The sequence below is a fragment of the Callorhinus ursinus genome, unplaced genomic scaffold, assembly GCF_003265705.2.
Source record: "Callorhinus ursinus isolate GAN/ISIS: 27379988/994484 unplaced genomic scaffold, GSC_fseal_2.0 scaffold20, whole genome shotgun sequence".
Taxonomy (NCBI): Eukaryota; Metazoa; Chordata; class Mammalia; order Carnivora; family Otariidae; genus Callorhinus; species Callorhinus ursinus.
The window spans coordinates 27,058,953-27,079,632 of NW_027397082.1; the positions used below are offsets into that span (position 1 = coordinate 27,058,953).

Sequence of the window (20,680 nt, forward strand, 5' to 3'; positions counted from 1 at the left end):
TTCCCCTAATCTGGCATTTTATCTTTCACTTGTGGGTGACTGATGGATTAAAAAAAAAAAAAAACCACACAAAAACTTACGCAAGGAAGTGCTGAGTATGGAGCAGAGATCCAATATGGAGCAGATTTCTCAAGGGCTGAAACTAGGAATTATTAAAAATATCTGACTCCTAAATAATGGCCTTAACATTTATAATTTCATTTTTAATTCAGTGAAATTAAATAGATAAATGCAAGAGAACCAAAATAATGGGAAACTCTGGGACATAAATTGAAAAATGAAGTTTTGTAGCTCAGATAAATATTGGTTTTGCAAAGTTGCAGGTCTTGGAAACTCGGATTTGGGATGAAAGCAATCACCACCTTGGCAGGCGTCAGGAGGGGCATATGTACAGTCGTGAGTGCCTCTTACCTGATACAAAGGGCCATCCTGAGAGCAGACTTGCGAAGCTGAGCAGTTCAGACACCGAAACTGCGGAGGAGATGAACTCATCAGATAAGAGGCATCCACAACTGGATACATATTTAAAACTGATTTAAACTATTTTAACGTCAAACATGAGTCAACATGATAATTTTAAGTAAACACTTTCCAAACTATGGTAGTTGGTTTTTTTTTTTTTCTTTTAAAGATTTTAATAACTTAGTGACTGGTAAAATGTAGCCTGAGACAACTTTAGTATCTAAATATCAGTTTTGTTAATATCCTGCAAATATTTACCAAAATCGTGGCTATCCTTTCCATCTCTTCTTTGGATAGTAATTCCTGGGAAAACCCTCACCTCTTCAATCCAGGAGGGGTACCCTCTTTCTTCCACCCCTGCCAGTGATTAATCTCGCTTAGCTTGCCCTTCTACTACCCATGAAGGGAACACTGTGTAAGGACCTCAAAGCTCTGAAAGGGGTATGCACTTTGCCCCAACATGTAAGGGGTCCGTTTTCTGTTTTAGATGAGGTTCTTCATATTGCTCAGATTAGATTTTTAGTCTCCATCTATTTTAATAGCATGAGAATATGAACTCCTTGAGTCTTTATCTTATTCATATGTACAGTCTTAATAACGAAGGCCCAGAAATGGCACAAAGCAGCTTCTCAAAAAAATGTTTCATGAGTAAATCAATGAATGAACACATTTTAAACTACTGAGTAGATTCAGCTGTAAACCCACTAAGTTTTAACAGTTTAACCATTCATATTAAAGAAAAAAATCATTCCCAAATCTTGATTTTTCAATGTTGAGCTACTTATTAAACATGAACATTATTTTAATTGTAATATGATTATAAACAATGAAATATATACTTTAAAATTATGTATATATGAATTCAACACTGCATGCTTCTTCAAAATGGGAAAAAATACATAAAAGGTGTAAATTAGCCAGGATAAACCTAACATCCTAGAGCAAGCAGCTTTTTAAAAGGTATACTTTGAAAGAATATTAAGGGAAGAAATGATTAAAACAAACGTATTGCTAGCCTTTTAAATAAAATTTCAGAAATTATAGTCCATTTCCCCAAAAGACTAGCAGTTTTTTCCAGGAGTGAGTCCCTGACTTTCTGTACAGGGCTCATCAACATGCTGTTAAGACATGCCCAGCACTGCTATCCTTAGTAACCTTCCCTTTTCTCTCTGAAGAGTCACCACGCTCTGGCCTATCAGACTTTGCAAGTCCTAAACAATGCCAAGTCCCAAACAGCATTTAAGAGTGAAGAGTTAAGGTGAAAGACACTATTTCACTAAGTGATTATCTTTTCCTATTAATCTCTTTATCACTCAAGAAGGATGTTTGTTTTTCCTAAAATTGCTTCATAATGCAGATAAAGCAAGACAAATGTGGTGCAGAAACTTCAGGTATGTCCTGGCAGGCAGTTGTTAGAAGAGACAAAACCAACCAGGATCATCTGGGAAGGAGGGGCTGTACTGAATGTTAGTATTCAATGTCCCCGAGAAAAGGTGAGCAGGAAGAACATGGTGAGTTCGTGATGCAAGCTGAGGCCAAATGCGAAACTACTAACAGTAAGCTCCAGGGATGAGAGGAAGTTAGGTGAGAATTACAATAATAACAAAATGTAACATACATAAGCTATTCAGAAACTAACATTTACTATGTCAGGCATTCTGCTAGGTACTTTATAACATTTCATTCTTACTAAAAAACTTCAAAGACATGTATAATTACACCCAAATTTTAAGGATTAAAAAAAGGTCAAAACTAGGAAGTAGAAGGGTGCCTGGGTGGCTCAGTTGGTTAAGCATCTGCCTTCAGCTCAGGTCATGATCTTGGGGCCCTGGAATCAGGCCCTGAGTGGGGCTCCCTGCTCAGCGGGGAGTCTGCTTCTCCCTCTGCCCCTCCCCCCACTCATGCGTGTGCCCAACAAAGCGCCCGCGTGCACGCTCTCTCTCCCAAACAAATAAAAAATCTTAAAAAACAAACTAGGAAGCAGAACACAACTGGGAGGAAATAGCTACAACATATATAACCAAAGATTATAGAATCCAGAATACATAAAGAGCTCCTAGAAGTTAGTAAGAAAAAGACAAACATCACAATGGAAAAACAGCAGCAAGGCAATGGATATGAAAACAGACTTCACAGAAGAAATACAAAATTGATAATGTGCAGTGTTGGTGAAGATATCAGAAAATGGGCACTCTCATATATTACTGGTAGACTTATACACTGCTAAAATCTATTAAGAGGGTAATTTGTATCTATCAAAATTTAAAACATGCATACTCTGTTGTAAATCCACATCTGGAATCTAGCCAATGAATATGCTTGCACATGTGCAAAAGGACATATGTACTGGAATCTAGCATTGCTTGTAATGTTAAAAAACCTGAAAAAGTCTAAATTTCCACCAAAAGGAGTGTGTTAATCAGATTATGCTGCAGCCACATAAATGGAATACTATCAACTGGTTACAAAGAATTATATCAAGTTTGTTGATTCTCCATGTGACATATCATCAAATGAGAAAAAGAAGTTGCAGGAACAGTACATGTGATTCCATTCATGTTTGTTTCAAAAATGTGATGAACACTGCATGGACCTTATAAACAGGATCATGTATTATTGATTGGTTTAGATAACTAAGTCCCTTCCAGATTGAGATCTAATTCTGTAATTCTACACCTTCAATTTACAGATGTGGAAGCCAAAGCCACAGGGTAAGCCAGTGGTCATGGATCATGTTTCCTAAAATCCTATTACTCAAAAGATGGTCCAAAGATTAGATGCACTGGCATTCCCTGGGAACTTGTTAGAAATGCAGAATCTTGGGCCCCACCCCAGACCTACTGAGTCAAACTTTGTTTTTTACCAAGATCCCCAGGTGATTTCTATTCACATTAAAGTTTAAGAAGCACTGGTTTTAGGAAAAGGTACATTTTCTCCCATTAATAGACAAAAGATGAACACCAATCTTGAGTACATCTTTAGGCAGCAATATTATTATGAAATGAAAAATCTCTAAGAGTTAGCTAAGTTTAACCAGATGTTTGATTCCTAAAGATAAAATCCAGAAAGTGCAAGGACTACAGGAAACAGGCTGAGCCTTCAGTGAAACTGACCCAGCAGAGAGCAGAGGAAAGAGGCACAGATGCTGTGTGGCTCAGGGAGATGTGCCGCTGCTCTGGAGAAACGGAGGCCCAACAGACTTGTCCAAGATTCTTCATAGGGGTCCAGACCTCGGACAGGTAAGGAGGTGATGGGGACACAGTGTGGCCTTGCCTGAGGCAGAAGACCCCGGGGGCAGAGGCAGGAGGGAAGATAGCACAGGGCTGACTCAGACCTAGCAGAGCCTGGAACATATGAGAACACCCCCACCCCCATGGCACTGAGTAGACTAAAAAAACTGTAAAGATGCCAATTTCAGCCAAATCAACCTAAAAATATATTCCAATGCCAATCACAATCCCATTCTCAAGTTCATCTGAATAAATGGGTAAAATCAGCCAACACCATTTTAAAAGAATAATGAGCTTATTAGCTGTAACAAATATGAATATATTTATATATACATATATATAAAGCAACCTAGAAGGCCTATTTGCCTTATAAGTTAGTTTGAACTTTATTCAGACTTAGCCCAAAGAAAATGGACAACTGAGGGGTTTTGAACTAGAGTGGTATATGATCAAATTTTTATAAAATCTATATATACTGTGTAATGTGGTGCAGGGATAAGACCTATGCAGAAGAACAAACCAGAATATCCAGGAACATGTGTGTACATATATGTGTGTCCCTATCTCGGTGTCTACAGGTGTACATGTGTGTACACACACGTATAGGTACATATGCACACATAATGGTGACAAAACACTGAGATAAAGTATGGCTTATTCAACAAATTACATTTTTGGCAAAGAAAGTCTTAGAAAAGAGTCTTAGTCTCATTGTAGGTATGGGTATGTAAGTAAACAAATGCCAGGTAGATCAAAATGTTTAGTGTAAAAAAGTAGTAGAAACAAGTAAAAGAACTGCAAGGTGGTCATGAGTTTAGGAAATCAGCTGACCCCAGCCCCAGGTACAGCTAGGTAGCAAGAACAGTAGACAGAGTCCTGTGAGCTTGTCAGACATCCTGGCATCCTGTTGGCAACGGAGGGTACAGATGGGGAGGGATGTGACTGCAACAAATGCACTAGAAGGGGCTTGATCAAGAAATGACTGTTTTATTGCTAATTTGTCCATTCACTCCAACTGTCAGACTTCACCAGTTACTATTGTAATAATTCATAATTAGTTGGAACATGAGCAAAAATTTTAAATTTAGCAGAAAACATGGGAAATGGAGATTCAAATAAATGAGATGATCTTTAGGATATTTTTGCATAACTATGACTTTATAAAAGGAACTATGATTTGCTCTTTGAACAAATATTTATTATTTGTACACGGCACTGCTCTGGGTACTGGAGACTCCGCAGTGAACAAATAATCATCCCTGTCCTCAGACTACATTTGAGTTGGAGGACAAACAATAAACATAAATAAGTGGTATAGTATGCCAGATGGTATGAAAAAATACTATAGAAAACAGTCAAACATAAAACGGACTGGGAGAGTGCCATACTGGGAGCAGGGGTTGTATTATTAAGGAAGGTTGGAGCCCTCACTGAGAAGGTGATGTACAAGCAAAATTCTTTGGGTGAAGAGGGTAAAGAAAATGATTCATGTAGGTACTTAGGGAGGCAGGAGAAAGCCCGGCAGGTTAGAGGAAACAGAAGCGAGTGGGGCCAGAATGTGGTGAGCCAAAGGAGAGTGAAGAGTAAGATCACAGAGGTGTCTGGGAAAAATCATGGGGCTCCGTAACTATACGACCCTGGAAGGACTTTGGTGTTAATCTAAATGATACGAGAGTTGACAGCAGAGAAGTGACATGTGCTGACTTGTTCTCGGAGGATCCAGCTGGTGCTGTGCTGGGACAGGACAGTAGGGGGACCCTGGCTGGAGGCAGGAGAGGAAGCATGGAGCCCAGGGAGGAGGTTTTTACAGAACTTCTGGAGAATGGTGACAGCTGTGGGGCCCAGAGGGACAGAAGTGGAGGGGGTAAGACATAACTGGATTCTGACCGTGGTAGTCTGAAAAATCATAAGGTACTGAACCATTTTCCCAACCAACTTTTATTAAAATATGCCTTAAACAACACAGGAATTTAAACTATCAGGTATGGGTAACCAGAAATACATTTGTAATAAAGACTGATTTAACTGATAGTCAGTTAACAACCAAGTCTTCAAATCAGCTCTTTCATGCTTTGACTTAAAACTGGCAGTGTGGGCGAGACCTCTGGGAAGGGACTGTCAGAAGGACAAGTGAGTGCTAGCCGAGGTCTTACGGTGGATGACTTTGTACATCTCTTCAACCTTAAGGCAAACCTGCTCATAGCACCTGAAAATCATTAACACATAATAAAATGGCCAATGACTTACCAAAGAAAGCTAAAATTATATTATGATATTATATGTAATACCACAATATCTAGGCCCCGACTGTGCTGGGTAAGAGAAAACTGACTAGCTCTGTAATCTGCACCTGGTACCCGAAACATTTTGGTTGGAAAGATTCAATGAGGGTGATGTATGTAGAACCATTTTAAAAAACTATAAAATGTCCTAGGAAGGCAGGTAGTAATTTACCAAATACAAAGATAATTAGATTTGTTTTCCTTTCTTTCTTTCTTTTTTTTTTTTTTTTAAATAAGGCTTAGAGAGGTCTGAGTTCTTCCAGGGCACACGACAAGCGGGTGACTGGTACTAGAACATAATTTTTTCTTCCTGGTCATGAGAATTCAGCCTCACAAGGTAAGGCTTTACCCAAGTGGGACTCAGAAAAAAAAAATTCTGACTTTAGAAGTTAGATGCTTCATTTATTGTATCAAGACATTTCTGAAAAACAGCCAATTTTCCTACTCATTGAATACAACACACAAACATGATTTTTTGAGGTTTTATAACAATTCCATAAATGTTTACATTCCATGTTTTTGAACCACTGTAACATGGCAACCCTCATTATTCAGATTCTGTATTACTTGTCTTTGAGTGAGGTTACATTTCTTAATTTTGTATTTTTAATAGTTTATATTTTCATAAGAAAATGTAACATAACCTACCTTTTTAGATTAAAATTATGCAGAGTTTAGAAGTATGACATATTGTACCATAAACACCAGAGACTCTTAATGTCTGAGAAGACCTTGGAAGTCATCTAGTACAACCTTCCAGTCAATCTCAATTAATGTGTATTTGTGTAGTCAGATTATAAAGAGAATTTCTGGTAGCATTACTACTACATTCCCTCACTGATATACATCAAGCCTTATAATCCCTAGCCCTTGGATTTCTCTACTATCAATGTTATACATAATACAGATAAGATGTGCTTGAACCTTCTAATTAACCCTAAGCAAAGGTATAGTTCAAAATACAGAATTCTCCTTTTGGGTGTTTTGGATTTTTCTCAGGTTTTCTCCTTTTACATCATTTCTCTCATACTGCCTAGGGCCTAAGCCACAACAATCTAATTCTGACATCAGAAACCACTGCAAACTCACTTACCCTTTGGTCCAATTTTACACTTTCATGTAAAGGAGGTACCTGAAAAAAAGATCACCTAGATTCTACTCTATCTGTCCCCTCTGCCACAACCAAAAAATATCAACCATTAAACAACATACTAATCAGGGCAAAACTTAGTCTCCTCACTTGAGACTCCATATAGTTAGAAGTTCCCATATTTTATCGGGGTTTTAAAAAATGTAAGTGCCATCTTCTCTGTACTGAGGTAAGCAGAGTTCTGAACATATTTAGATGGGGTTTTTAACTCACCTTAAATGTAACAAAACCACATTTAACAAAGATCTTGGTCTTGTACTTAGGACCAATTATCATGGAGTAGCTGGGATAAACAGTAAAAGGAATCAGTTTCTTCTCTTTCCCAAGTTAATTTTTTTGTTTGTTTCTAAGTAATATACTGTTTATTATGAGTAGCAAAATGGCATATAACTAAAACATACACATAGGTAAATATAAAAGCAATTTACGTTTTCGCCTCTTAGTCGCCATCTCGTCATGTAGATGAATTCCATAGTGTGATCCTTCCCCATAATTTCACCATTGCACAGCACATCCAACTTTAAAAAGAATAGTTACAGATCCATTAACTTAAGTAATTTTTAATTCATTAGTGTCTTAGACTTTTTTCCTAAATTTCAAAAAAGATTCAAATAGTTATAACAAAATAGAAGTATTAACCATTATTTAAAAAGAACACTGAATATTTTTATTAAGAGCACTGGTCCATCTCATAATTATTAACAATTCAGATATAAGTAACATGAAGCAGTGCTGGTCTTGTCCCAACTCAAGTCTGTACACATAATATTGAAGTGCAGTGTAAGCTTTCTCAGTCCACGTCTCTGTGTAACCTTAGTTTAGACATATTTCTGTGACTGTCTCTTACAAAAAGAGAAGTAACTGTGGAGACCTCACAGCACCTTTGGCTTATGAATTCACCTCTCAGAATGCTTTCACCTTCTCAAGATTGAGAGGACTTGCTTTCCTCTCATTAGTTTGTATTCAAAGAGGGTAAAGGAATCAATGTGGATACAAGATTTATGGGGACTTCAAGGCATTTGAGAATTTCTGGTAATTGCCTGTAGCTAAGTCAATAGAACAATTAGGACCATGCCACAGGCCTGTATCTTCTAGGCCTCTCTGGCCTGTTTTGCTTGGGTGGTAACTTGCATAATACTTACAGGACCCTCTTCTCATCTTGCATCAAACTTCAAAAAAGGGATGTGCTTTCCAAAGCTCACTTTTGCTCTAGAGTTGCAGGAACCAAACAACCCCCCAAATCCTTAAGGCCCCAGGAACTGTGGCTATGATTTACCAATTCAACAAAGCACAGTTAAATGTTTATCATAAGTCCCTATAAATAAAGCATTTCAGTTCTCTAGCTATTAAAGGCAAACTGACAGAGTTTAATTTAAAGTGTGGGAAGGCGAAGAAAAATGGGTTTTAAATAATTCTGTCTGGTTAGAGACTAGAGTTTTGAACTTTAAGTCTAAAATGAGTACTGTTCCAATTGCATTAGACAAATTTTTAGCTGAGTTATATTGATATTTTGATGATTTATGTTGACTTGCAATCAACCTCAAAATGTTTTTAAAAGGACCAAGTAGATAATTTTTTTTTTTAAATCTTGCCTGTAAAATAAATTCATAAGCAAAGAAGTAAAGAGATTCAGGATGCAACCCCTGGTTAGGTACACTGCTTCTGTTGTCATTTAAAAACTATCTTGCCCCAATTAGCAATGCTGTTGCAAAAGCTTCAGCTGTTAGGTATTTCATTAAAACATCACCCTATGTGTTAAGACAGCAAAATAAGGGGGGGGGGACCAGTAAATGTTACTAAAAATCACAGGACAAGTCCTTTACACCGGGAGAGATGAGGAGCTGTCAGTGGACAGAGTCTCCTGCTCTGCTGTCCTCGTCTGTGGGGAGAGACACCGTGTGCCAGCAGTGAGACTGTGTGAGAGAAATCGTCCTCTCAGCTCTAACAACCTCCTGGAAACTAGAAAGTAACTCAATGGGCCACACTTAAAAGTAAGGAAATAAAACTGCATGTGGTATTTTGTAAGAATAAGTATAAAACCAAATCATAAAAACAATTTCATTTTCTATTTTCACTGTTGTATCTAAGTTGTCATCTTTTACTTTACCAAGTACATAGGGCTTTGATTAACTTTCACAATTTTTTCCCTAATGTAAAAGTTGATGTCTCTGGAAATGTTTTACTATTTGTAGGACCAAACCACAGTAAGAATTTTTAATCCATGGATTATTAGTTATCTGAGAGTTTTTAAATAAACTTAGGATCAGAGACTTCCTCAAAATACATACTTAATACCTGTCAATGCCTATGTTCAAATCCTATTTTATTTCTGCTACGATAAACTGTTCATATTAATATTAGTGTATATAATGAAGAACTAATGTTGCCTTTGATGTCTTTGTTTATATAGGAAACTAGTCTCAGTCTTTTGTTTCTTCAGAAGCTACTACTATCAGAACCCAAAGGGGAGGAAGAGAAATTAATGCACGTTAAGACTGCCATTTGGGCAGATGAGAAATGGTAGCCATGTCTCCTCATTACATTATATCTACATTCCTAGGATCATAAACATTCTCTAAACATTGAACACATTACAAGTTGTGCTGTGATTAACATGGGGACAATTTATCTCTCCGTTAGGAAACTGGTAAATTGCATTTATGCAGATGCAATTATGTTGGTTTTACCTACTGCTAAACAATATCAGTTTTGCATATGACACAATTAAAGGAACATTATTTACAAAATCTTTTTACATAAAAAGACAATGTTTTACATTCTGAAAAAGAAGTCTATAAAAGTAAAAATGGATCTCAAAGGTCTCATTTAAGAAACAAAACAAAAAAGGACCCTAATGTTGGCATTAAAAAAAAGTCTAGTTAGCTGTAGCATTTATTTTGGGAAAATTTAAGTATCTCTTCTAATTGTAAACCACTAAATGCATTAGCAGCATGTTTTAGTCAGATGTTAAATTAAAAAATACAGATTACATAAATATTACATTCTCTAAATTTTTAACATATAAAAATAACCTAAGTTTCCACAAAAATTAAATGTACTTTCTGTTAATTTTTACTTCTTTTGTTAGAATTTTACTTCAGATCAGAATTATCAACATGATCAAGGTTAGATTATTAACTTACCTCATAAGAACTTGGAAGTTTTAGTTTTAAACTTAAAAATTTTTTAATAGTTCCCACAGTTACACGTGTAGAACATCGAATGAATTTCTTCATTAAACCCTAAAGGAAACAAAGATTACTAATTAAAATAGTCTACCTTACTTTTAATGAAACCATAGGTGTCATTTCCACTATAATTTTAAGTATTTTCAAAATATTTTCTGAAAACATTTCAAATTATAACTCCTTAGTACAAGTGGGTAAAATTATTCCTAATTCTTAGATACTTACATGATATTCTTCAAGAATGTATGAGGAAAATCCTGGGCAATCGATAATCTGCATACTTTAGATAGTTTGGTTAACAACACATTGAGTTTAATCAAAAATAAGGGTCACAAGAAGCATATAAAATATTTTATTATATAATGTTGCTTCTAAAAGTATTAGGGATATTTTTTTAAAAAGCGGTGATTTCAAATGGGGCTCTAAGGAGTCCCAGGGTTCAGCAGAAGCCAGTTGGGCCACAAGACCCCCTACAACTAAAAGTCAGGTGTCTGATGGGCTGTGGTAGTACTTTACTGGAAAAACAATGTTCTATGTGTCTTGATTTTTCTTATTTTATTAGCAGTACTAATTCTCTCTTTAAGCACGAACATCACTAAAATGTAAGAACCAATCCAGAATGCATGCTCAAACTGAAAATGAGTCAAAATGAGGTTTGTAGACATGATAAATACGAACCAATTTGTGAAACAAAATTACATCTCCAAACCTTAAAAGTTATCAATAGTAAAACAAAAACCAGCAATTGAATCTTTTAAAGATATAAAGTATTACTTCTACGTACATGTACAGGATATTAGGTCAGGAAGCAGAATTGTTCTTAAATTCACTAAGTCAAAAGTAGAGCCATCCATGGGGCGCCTGGGTAGCTCAGTCTGTTAAGTGTCTGATTATTTAGGCTCAGGTCATGATTTTAAGGTTGTGAGACTGATCCCCACCTCAGGCTCCACACTGGGCTTGGAGTCTGCTTAAGATTCTTGCTCTCCCTCTCCCCCTATGCCCCTCCCTGCCAACACATGCATGCTCTCTCTCTTAAAAAAAAAAAAAAAAAAAAAACCATCCAGTTAGTATCTATTCCTAGCAAATGTGTTCCTAGCAAAATATATTTCCTAGCAAAGACCAAGAGAAACAAATGTACAAATGATACCTGGTCACAATTCAGATGGTAAAGTATCCATTAAAAGAAAACAGAAGTCAAAAGTTACATCTAAAGTAAAACATACTCAAGCCATTTCAAAAGGTAAGACTGATAGTCTAGACAGCATGGAAACAAAGGGATAAATATTCATACAGATCTTCCTTGTTATCTATTCACATCATCTCAACTACCCCAAGGTTTCCTGTCTACTTTCTTGTTCTGAACATCTTATAGAGAATGCTTAGCACATTTTCTTGGTCCCAGTTAAGTTGGAGTATAATGGGCAGGTACTGGAAGACCCTTTAAATGTATTCTCATCTGCAGAGAAATCTCAGGTATTTAAAAGAACATATAGAAATGACCATGGCATCACTACTCATAACTTTTCAGAAATTGTTAGTAAGTATAGAGCTGTCAGAAGAGTTAAGGGATTTTAAAAACTAGGCAAAAGCTTGTTTCTGGAATTTATAATTCAATAAAGTTTGACATTAATCTCTAGCAAAATTCTGGTCTGAATTAATATTTGATTTGTAAGTACTTAGGAAATGACAATATAACAATTATGCATTTTCTCTCTATAGGAACATTCTACAATTATTACCAATAACCCCGCTGTTTCCTAGCTAGTTACACCCTGGACTTGCTATACAGGTCTCTGAAAAGTAATCAACATGTTTTAAGGGAGGCAATGACAATTAAGTGCTCAGCAGAGATGACGAAGATGGTGGGGGGACACTTAAAGAGATGATCCTAAGAGCAGTGCTCCTTTCCTGCCATTTCATTTCATAACACACACAGAAAATGGAAAAATTTGTACTACACGCAGGGGGTTAAGGGGAGACTGCTGCCTGGGACAGTAGGTGTATAGCCCAGGCCTTGTCAGTTGCTCTCGTGGGATGAAAATTTTAGGCTCCCCTGCCTAAAATGAAGAAATACTATATGGAAAAAGATTTGTGTTTCCAGAATGTTACCTTTCCTTGCCTTCTAACCTGTTCCTTCAAACTCAGGCCAGGAGAGGAAGAGTTCAAAAAAGGCTCTTTCTGCTTCTAAGGTGGTTACCCTAGAAACATTTTTACTCTTTATGCCTTTGTTCTAGCAGAGTTAAGAGACTAGATCTGAAATCAGCTAGTGGTCAGTATCATGGGTTACAGAGTTTTCCAGTTGTAGGATACAATTCAACAAATTCTAGTTCTTATTATAATGATTTTTTTTTAAATTATTTCTAAAAGGTTTTATTTATTTGAGAGAGAGTGTGCACAGGAGTGGGGGGAAGGGGCCCAGGGAGCAGGGAGAAGCAGGTTCCCTACTGAGCAGGGAGCCTGATGCGGGGCTTGATCCCAGGACCCTGATATGACCTGAGCCAAAGGCAGACACTTAACTGACTGACCGACTCAGGCACCCCCGTTTGTTTTTTAAGTCCAAATCCCCAACAGTGTTTTTCCTCTCATCTTTGGAATGGTATGGCTAGTACCTTCACCAGCTAGAGCAACTGTTGAGCTTGACTTTTTTTTTTAATTGAAATATAATTCAAATACCATAAAAGTCATCATTTAAAGTATATGATTCAGTAATATTTAATATGTTCATGAGGTTGTGCAGCCAATACCATTATCTAATTCCAGGGCATTTCATTACCCCACTGAGAAACTTACTCAATTAGCAATCACTACTTCTTCCTTCTCCCTAGACCTGACAAAAGCCAGTCTACCTTCTGTGTCTTTGGACTGCCTATTCTGGACCTTTCATAGAAAAGGAATCATACAATATGTGTGACCTTTGTGTCTGGCTTCTTTTACTTGGCATAATGTTTTCAAGGTTCATGTTGTAGCATGTATCAGTATTTGATTCTAGCTTATAGTCTATTATACACTATCCTAACTTATTTTCCTGTTTGAAAAAAATATTAAAGGCATCCTACTGGGTGTGAAGTGGTAGGTCATGTGATTTTGATCTGCATAGTCCTAATGACTAATGATGTTTAGCATCTTTTCATGTGTTCATTGGCCATTTTTTATCTTTTTTAAAAAAATATATTTATTAGAAAGAGAAAGAGCAAGCACAAGAGAGCAGGGGCAGAGGGAGAGGGAGAGGGAGAAGCAGACTCCCTGCTGAGCAGAGAGCCCGATGCAGGGCTCGATCCCAGGACCCTGAGATCATGACCTGAGCCAAAGGCAGACGCTTAGCTGACTGAGCCACCCAGGCGCCCCACCCATTTTTTATCTTCTTTGGAGTAATGTCTATTCAAATCTTTTGCCCACTTTAAAAAATGAGTTATCGGGGCGCCTGGGTGGCTTAGTTGTTAAGCGTCTGCCTTCGGCTCAGGTCATGATCCCAGGGTCCTGGGATGGAGCCCCTCGTTGGGTTCCCTCTCCCACTCCCCCTGCTTGTGTTCCTGCTCTCGCTATCTCTTGTCTGTCAAATAAATAAATTAAATCTTAAAAAAAAAATTAAAATGAGTTATCTTTTTGTTCATTTGTATGAGTTCTTTATATAATCTAAATACTAAAGGTTTACCAGATGTGTGATTTGCAAATATTTTCTCCCATTCTGTGTGTCGTCTTTTCACTTTCTTGGTAGTGTTCTTTGATGTACAAAAGTTTTTAATTTTGATAAAATCTAACCTATTTTTTTTATGCTTGTGCTGATGGTATCATTTTTAAGAATCCACTTCCAAATCCAAGGTCTTAAAATTTTATCCCTATGTTTCTCCTAAGAGTATTACAGTTTTAGCTGTTACATTTAGCTATGGGTCCATTTTGAGTTAATTTTCATATATATAGCATGAGGTAGGGATCCAACCTCATTTCTTGCATGTGGATATTCAATTGTTCCAGCACCATTTGTTGAAAAGACTTTTTTCCCCTTGAATTATCTTGGCCACCATGTCAAAAAAAATAGGTTTATTTCTCTCCCTCAATTCTTTTCACTGATCTATATGTCTCTACCCTTTTACCAGTATCATACTGTCCTGACTACTGTAGCTTTGAAGCAAGTTTTGAAATTGGGACTTTGAGTCCTCCAACTTTGTTGTTCTTTTTCAAGATTGTTTCGACTATATCAGGTCCCTTGGATTTCTATGACTTTTATATCAGTTTGTCAATTTATGTGGGAATGGCAGTTAGAATGCTGGCTAGGGTTATCACTCAATCTGAAGAACAATTTGGGTAGGCCTGCCATCTTCACAATATTAAGTCTTCTAATCCACAAACATGGGATGTCTTCCAATTTACTTAGGCCTTTTTTTTTTTTTTAAAGATTTTATTTATTTGAGAGAGAGTGAGCAAGCATGAGTAGGGAAAGGGGCAGAGGGAGGACAAGCAGACTCCCCACTGAGCGGGAAACCCTGCTGTGGGGCTTGATCCCAGGACCCTGAGATTATGACCTGAGCTGAAGTCAGACACTTAACTGACTGAGCCACCCAGGTGCCCCCTATTTAGGCCTTCTTAATTTCTTTTAATGTTTTGCAGTTTTCAGTATACAAATCATATGTTTTCTTGGTTAAATATATTCCTAAATATTTTATTTTTTTTAGGCTATTAGTGCACAAAGTTTCCAATGTCTCTACATCCTCACCAACACTTGCTGTTTTCTGTTTTGTTTTTGATAATAGCCATCCTAATGAGTGTGAGGTGATTATGTTATTGTGGTTTTAATTTGCATTTATTCAATGATCAGTGATGTTGAGGATCTTTTCATGTGTCTGTTGGGCCATCTGTCTGTCTTCTTTGGAAACGTCTCTTCTGGTCCTCTACCCATTTTTTAAAAATTGGATTGTTTGATGTTGAGTTGTTTATATATTTTGGATATTAACCCCTTATCAGATAGATCATTTGCAAATATCTTTTCTTATTCAGTAGGCTGCCTTTTTGTTTTGTTAGTAGTTTCCTTTGCTGTGCCAAAGCTTTTTATTTTTGGTGTAGTCCCAATAGTTTATTTTTGCTTTCGTTTCCCTTGCTCAAGGAGACGTATCCATAAATACATTGCAAGGGTGATGTCTAAGAGGTTATCGCCTATGTTTTCTTTTTAGGAGTTTTATGGTTTCAGATCTCATATTTAAGTATTTAATCCATTTTGAGTTTATTTTTGTGTATGATTTAATAAAGTCCAATTTCATTCTTTTGCATGCAGCTGTCCAGTTTTCTCAGCACCATTACTTAAAAGACCATTTTTTCCTGATTGTATATTCTTGCCCCTTTGTTGTAGGTTAACTGACCATATAATTTAAGGGTTTATTTTTGGACTTTCCATTCTGTTCCACTGATGTATGTATCTGTTTTTGGGCCAATATCTCACTGTTTTGATTACTACAGCTTTGTAGTATTATCCTGAAATCTGGGATTGTGGTGCTTCCAGCTTTGTTATTCTCAAGATTGCTTTGGATATTCAGAATCTCTTGTGGTTTCATACAAATTTTAGGATTATTTGTTCCAGTTCTGTGAAAAATGTTATTTGTATTTTGGAAGGAATTACATTTAATCTGTAGATTTCTTTGAGTGGTATGGACATTTTAGCAATATTAATTCCCCCAATTCATGAACATATCTTTACAATTGTGTCATCTTCCATTTCTTCTAGTTTTCAGAGTATAGGTCTTTCCCCTCTTTAAATTTCCTAGATAATTTATTATTTTTAGTGCAATTGTAAATGGGATTGTTTTCCTAATTTCTCTTTCTGCTACTTTGTTATCAATGTATATAAATGTAACAGATTCTTTATATTTGTATCCTGCAAATTTACTGACTTCATTTATCAGTTCTATAGATTTTTGGTGGTCTTTAGGGTATTCTATATATAGTATCATATCATCTGCAAATAGAGATTATCTCTTTCCTTACCAATTGGGATGACTTTTCTTTTTCTTGTCTCCTCAGCTAGGTTCCAGTACTATGTTGAATAAAAGTGGCAAGAATGGACATTCTTGCCTTGTTCTTGATCTGAGAGGAAAAGCTGTTTTTCACCATTGAGTATGTTAGCTGTGGGTCTTTCATATATGGCCTTTTTTTTTTTAATTCTGAAGTATGTTCCCTCTAAATCTACTTTGTTGAGAGTTTTTATCATAAACAGATGTTGTATTTTATCAAATGGTTTTTCTAAATCTGAGAAAAATCGTGTGGTTTTTATCCTTCTTGTTAATATGATGTAACACACTGATTTGCCAATACTGACCCACCCTTTCATCCCTGAAATAAATCCCACTTAATCATGGTAAATGATCCTTTTACTGTTATCACTGAATTCAGATTGCTAATATTTTACTGAGGAATTTTGCATCTATGATGTTTGCTTTTCTTTTTTTGTAGTATCCTTTTCTGGTTTGGTATCAGGGTAATGCCGGCCTTGTAGAATGAATTTCCTTCCACTTCTATTTTCTGCAATAGTCTGAGAATAGGTATTAACTCTTCTTTAAATGCTTGGTAGAATTCACCTCTGAAGCTATGTCATCCTAGACTTGTTTGATGGAAGTTTTTGATTACTGATTCAATTTTGTTACTAGTAACCAGTCTGTTCAAGTTTTCTATTTTTTCCTCATTCAGTTTTGGAAGATTTTATGTTTCTAGAAATTTATTCATTTCTTCCAGGTTGTCCCAATTTGTTGGCACAGGATTTTTCATAGTACTCTCATAATTCTTTGTATTTCTGTGGCGTTAACTGTTATTTCTCTTCTTTCATTTCTGATATTGAGGCGTTTTTTGTTTTTTTGATGAGTAAAGCTAAAGGTTTATCAATTTTCCTTGTCTTTTCAAAGAACCAGCTCTTGGTTTCCTCTTTTTTTTTTTTTTTAAGATTTGAGAGAGAGAGAAAGAGAGCATGTGTGTGAGTGGGGAGAGGGGCTGAGGAGGAAAGGCGGAGGGAGAAGGAGAGAAAATCTGAAGCAGACTGTGAACTGAGTGCAGAGCCCAATGTGGGGCCCAATCTCTCAACCCCGAGATCATGATCTGAGCTGAAAACAAGAGTTGGATGCTTAAAAAATGTGCCATCCAAGTGCCCCCCAGCTCTTGGTTTCGCTGAGTTTTTTTTTTTTTTTTAGTCTCTATTTCATTTATTTCCACTCTAATCTTTATTATTTCCTTCCTTTTGCTAACTTCAGACTCTTTTCTTTTTCTAGTTCCTTTAAGTATAAAGTTAGATTGAGATTTTTCTTGTTTCTTGAGGCAGTCCTATATTGCCATAAACTTCCCTCTTATTTAATACTGAGAGAGAGTGTGCAAGTGGGAAGGTGGGGCCCAGAGGGAGAGGGAGAAAGAATCTCAAGCAGGTTCCATGCCCAGTGCTGAGCCCGACACAGAGCTCAGTCTCACAACCCTGGGATTAACCTGAGCTGAAATCAAGAGTTAGATGCTTAACCAACTGAGGCACGCAGGTGCCCCTAAACTTCCCTCTTAGAACAGCTTTTGCTGCTCCCAAAGATTTTGGATGGTTGTATTTCCATTTTCTTCATGTATTTTTTATTTCCTCTTTGATTTCTTCATTGACCCACTGGTTGTTTATTAGCATGTTGTTCAGCCTCCATGTATTTGTGTTTTTTTCAGTATTTTTCTTGTAACTGGTTTCTGGTTTCATACCATTATGATTGGGAAAGATGCTTGATAGGGATTTCAGTCTTCTTAAATTTATTGAGACCTGTTTTGTGGCCTAATATGTGGTCTACCCTAAAGAATGTTCCATGTACACTTGAACAGAATGTATATTCTGTTGGGGGATGGAATATTCTGTACGTATTTGTTAAGTCCAGACTTAAATCTGTTAAGTTCTGTATATATCTGCTCTAATGTGTTGTTCAAAGCCATTGTTTCCTTGTTGATTTTCTGTTTGGATGATCTATCAATGTTAAGTGTGGTGTTAAAGTGCCCAGTTATTATTGTATTATTGTTAATTTCTCCCTTAATGTCTGTTAATATTTACTTTATGTATTTAGGTTCTCCTATGTTGGGTACACAGATATTTACAATTGTTAAAATACTTTTGTTGGCTAGATCCCTTTATCATTATGTAATGCCCTTCTTGGTCTCTTGTCTTTAAGTCTATTTGGTCTGATATAAGAATTGCTACCCTGTGCTTTTCTTTTCCTTGCTTCCATTTGCATGGAAAATTTCTACCCCTTCACTCTTTCTGTATGTCTTTAGGTCTGAAGTGAGTCTCTTGTAGGTGCCAGACAGATGGCTCTTTTTTTTTTTTTAATCTATCAGTTACCCTAAGTCTTTTGACTGAAGCACTTAGTCCACTTACATTTAAAGCATTCTTCGATAGGTATGTAATTATTGCCATTTGGTTGTTTTCTGGTTGTTTTATATTTCTTCTCTGTTCTTCCCTTGTGGTTTGATGGCCTTCTTTGGTGCTATGCATGGATTCTTTATTTTTTGCATATCTATTAGAGGTTTTCGATGTGTGGTTACCACTGGGCTCATATATAACACCCTACTGTCTATAGCAGCAGTCTGTATTAACTTCATGATCTCTTAAGTTTTAACACATTCTAAGAGCATTAAATTTTTACTCCTCCTCCTTCACCCTCTAATCCACTGCTGATTCCCTCTAGTGTACATTTCAGTTTCTGTACACTTCAGTTCTGACTAGTTCTTTTTTATCTCTTTGTTGAGAAGTTCTCAGTGAGTTCATGCACTTTTTTCTCAAGTCTGGTGAGTATCTTTTTTTTTTTTTTTAAGATTTTTATTTTTTATTTGAGAGTGTGCATGCATGCACAAGTAGGGGGAGGGGAGAGGGAGACTGCCCACTGAGCAGGGAGCCTGATGCGGCGTTCGATCCCAGGACCCTGAGCCAAAGGCAGACACTTAACAGACTGAGCTATCCAGGTACCCTAAGTCTGGTGAGTATCTTTATGATGATTACTTTGAGCTCTTTATTAGGCACATTGCTTATCTCCATTTTGTTTAGCTCTTCTGTTGTTTTATCTTGTTCTTTGATTTGGTACATATTCCTCTGTCTCATTTTGTCTAACTCTCTGTTTCTATGTATTAGGTAAGTCAGTTACATCTCCTGGTTTTGAAATAAGTGGCCTTGTGTAGAAGAGGTCCCTTTAGCACAATACCTCCTGGTCACCAGAACAAGGTGCTCAGGTGTGTCCCTTGTGTGGGCTGCGTACACCTTCCTGTTGTGGCTGAACTGTGATTGCTGTGGACATGCTGGTGAGTTAAAATGGCCTTCAGCCCATTTGGCCATTCTGTGGGCAGACTGGGCAGGGTTTGTTCCCCATGTTTTTAAGAGGTCCAGCTCAAACTGCCATGGCTTGCTCGTGGGTGGGGGCCAGCACACAGCCTAGCTGTCTTCATTTAGCTGCTGGGAAAGGTGTGGGTATAAAATGATGTGTAGGGCTTGCTTCCTGCATGGCCAACTGAGAGGCTTGGCTGCAGCTGCCATGGGCTCACTGGTGAGTGGGACTGGTACTCATTCTAGCTGTCTGCCATTAGCGTCTGCAACAGCTGCAGGCACTGAAGGGCAGGCCTTGCTCCCCATGTAGCCAGCTAAAAGGCCTGGCTAAGGGTGTGTGGGGTTAAGAGTTCCCCTCCCGAGGGCATAAGTCACTTTGGAGGGATCTCTGCAGAACTCAATGTGTTCAGTGGGGCAAATCTTCTCCAGGGGAACCCTGGGCTCGGGTATGTGGTGCTAGCAAGGTAGATGGAGTGTGTCAGAATTGGCTTCTGCAAGCATCCAGCTATCTAGCCTGGGGAGGGCAAGAAAAACAACACCTGCAAAGTTTTGTTCCTGGAGAAATCTGTGGAACCCTGCCCCACCGGTACAGGTCCTAAGATTAGTCAACAAATATCCTTCATGTATACCTCAAATCTTTTCAAACTGCTGCTGCTATACTGTGTTTTAGGCCACGTTAGTGTGTTGGCTTTCTAAGGGCGGGAACTTGGTTTCCTATCACCCACTAGCTCTCCTGGGGTTAAGCCCCACTGATTTTCAAAGCCAGACATTATAAGGACCATCTTCCCAGTGAAGGTCCGCAGGGCTGGGGGTGACCGGTGTGGAGTCTGATCTCCTTGCTCCTCTGTGCCTGTGACATTCCTGCTGTGTTCCCAACCATATCTTCACTTTTACCCTTTTTGACGTAGCTGCCTCTCTATGACTAGCTGTGGAATACTGTTCTGGCAGTCTTGAGGTCATTTTTGAAATTAGTGGCAATAGATACAGTTGCTGCTTTGGTCTATCTGTGGGACACGGTGAGTTCAGGATCCTATTTGGCCCTCAGCTCTGCTCTTACACTTTCA

The 20,680-nt window shown here is 37.5% G+C and overlaps 1 protein-coding gene across 5 annotated transcripts in view; it reads right to left on the reverse strand.

The window, feature by feature from the left end:
- The window catches only part of PCGF5 (polycomb group ring finger 5), a 113,906-nt gene that overhangs the window by 11,241 nt on the left and 81,985 nt on the right, over positions 1-20,680 (reverse strand). For 4 of the 5 annotated variants that reach the window (XM_025880612.2, XM_073904454.1, XM_073904455.1 and 1 more), the window contains 3 exons: positions 10,268-10,366; positions 7,553-7,642; positions 412-471 (listed from right to left, as the gene is read on the reverse strand). In XM_025880612.2, coding sequence (XP_025736397.1) covers positions 412-471; positions 7,553-7,642; positions 10,268-10,366 — 249 coding nt within the window. The remainder of the gene's footprint in view (positions 1-411; positions 472-7,552; positions 7,643-10,267; positions 10,367-20,680) is intronic. The other variant, XM_025880614.2, reaches the window with a different exon arrangement.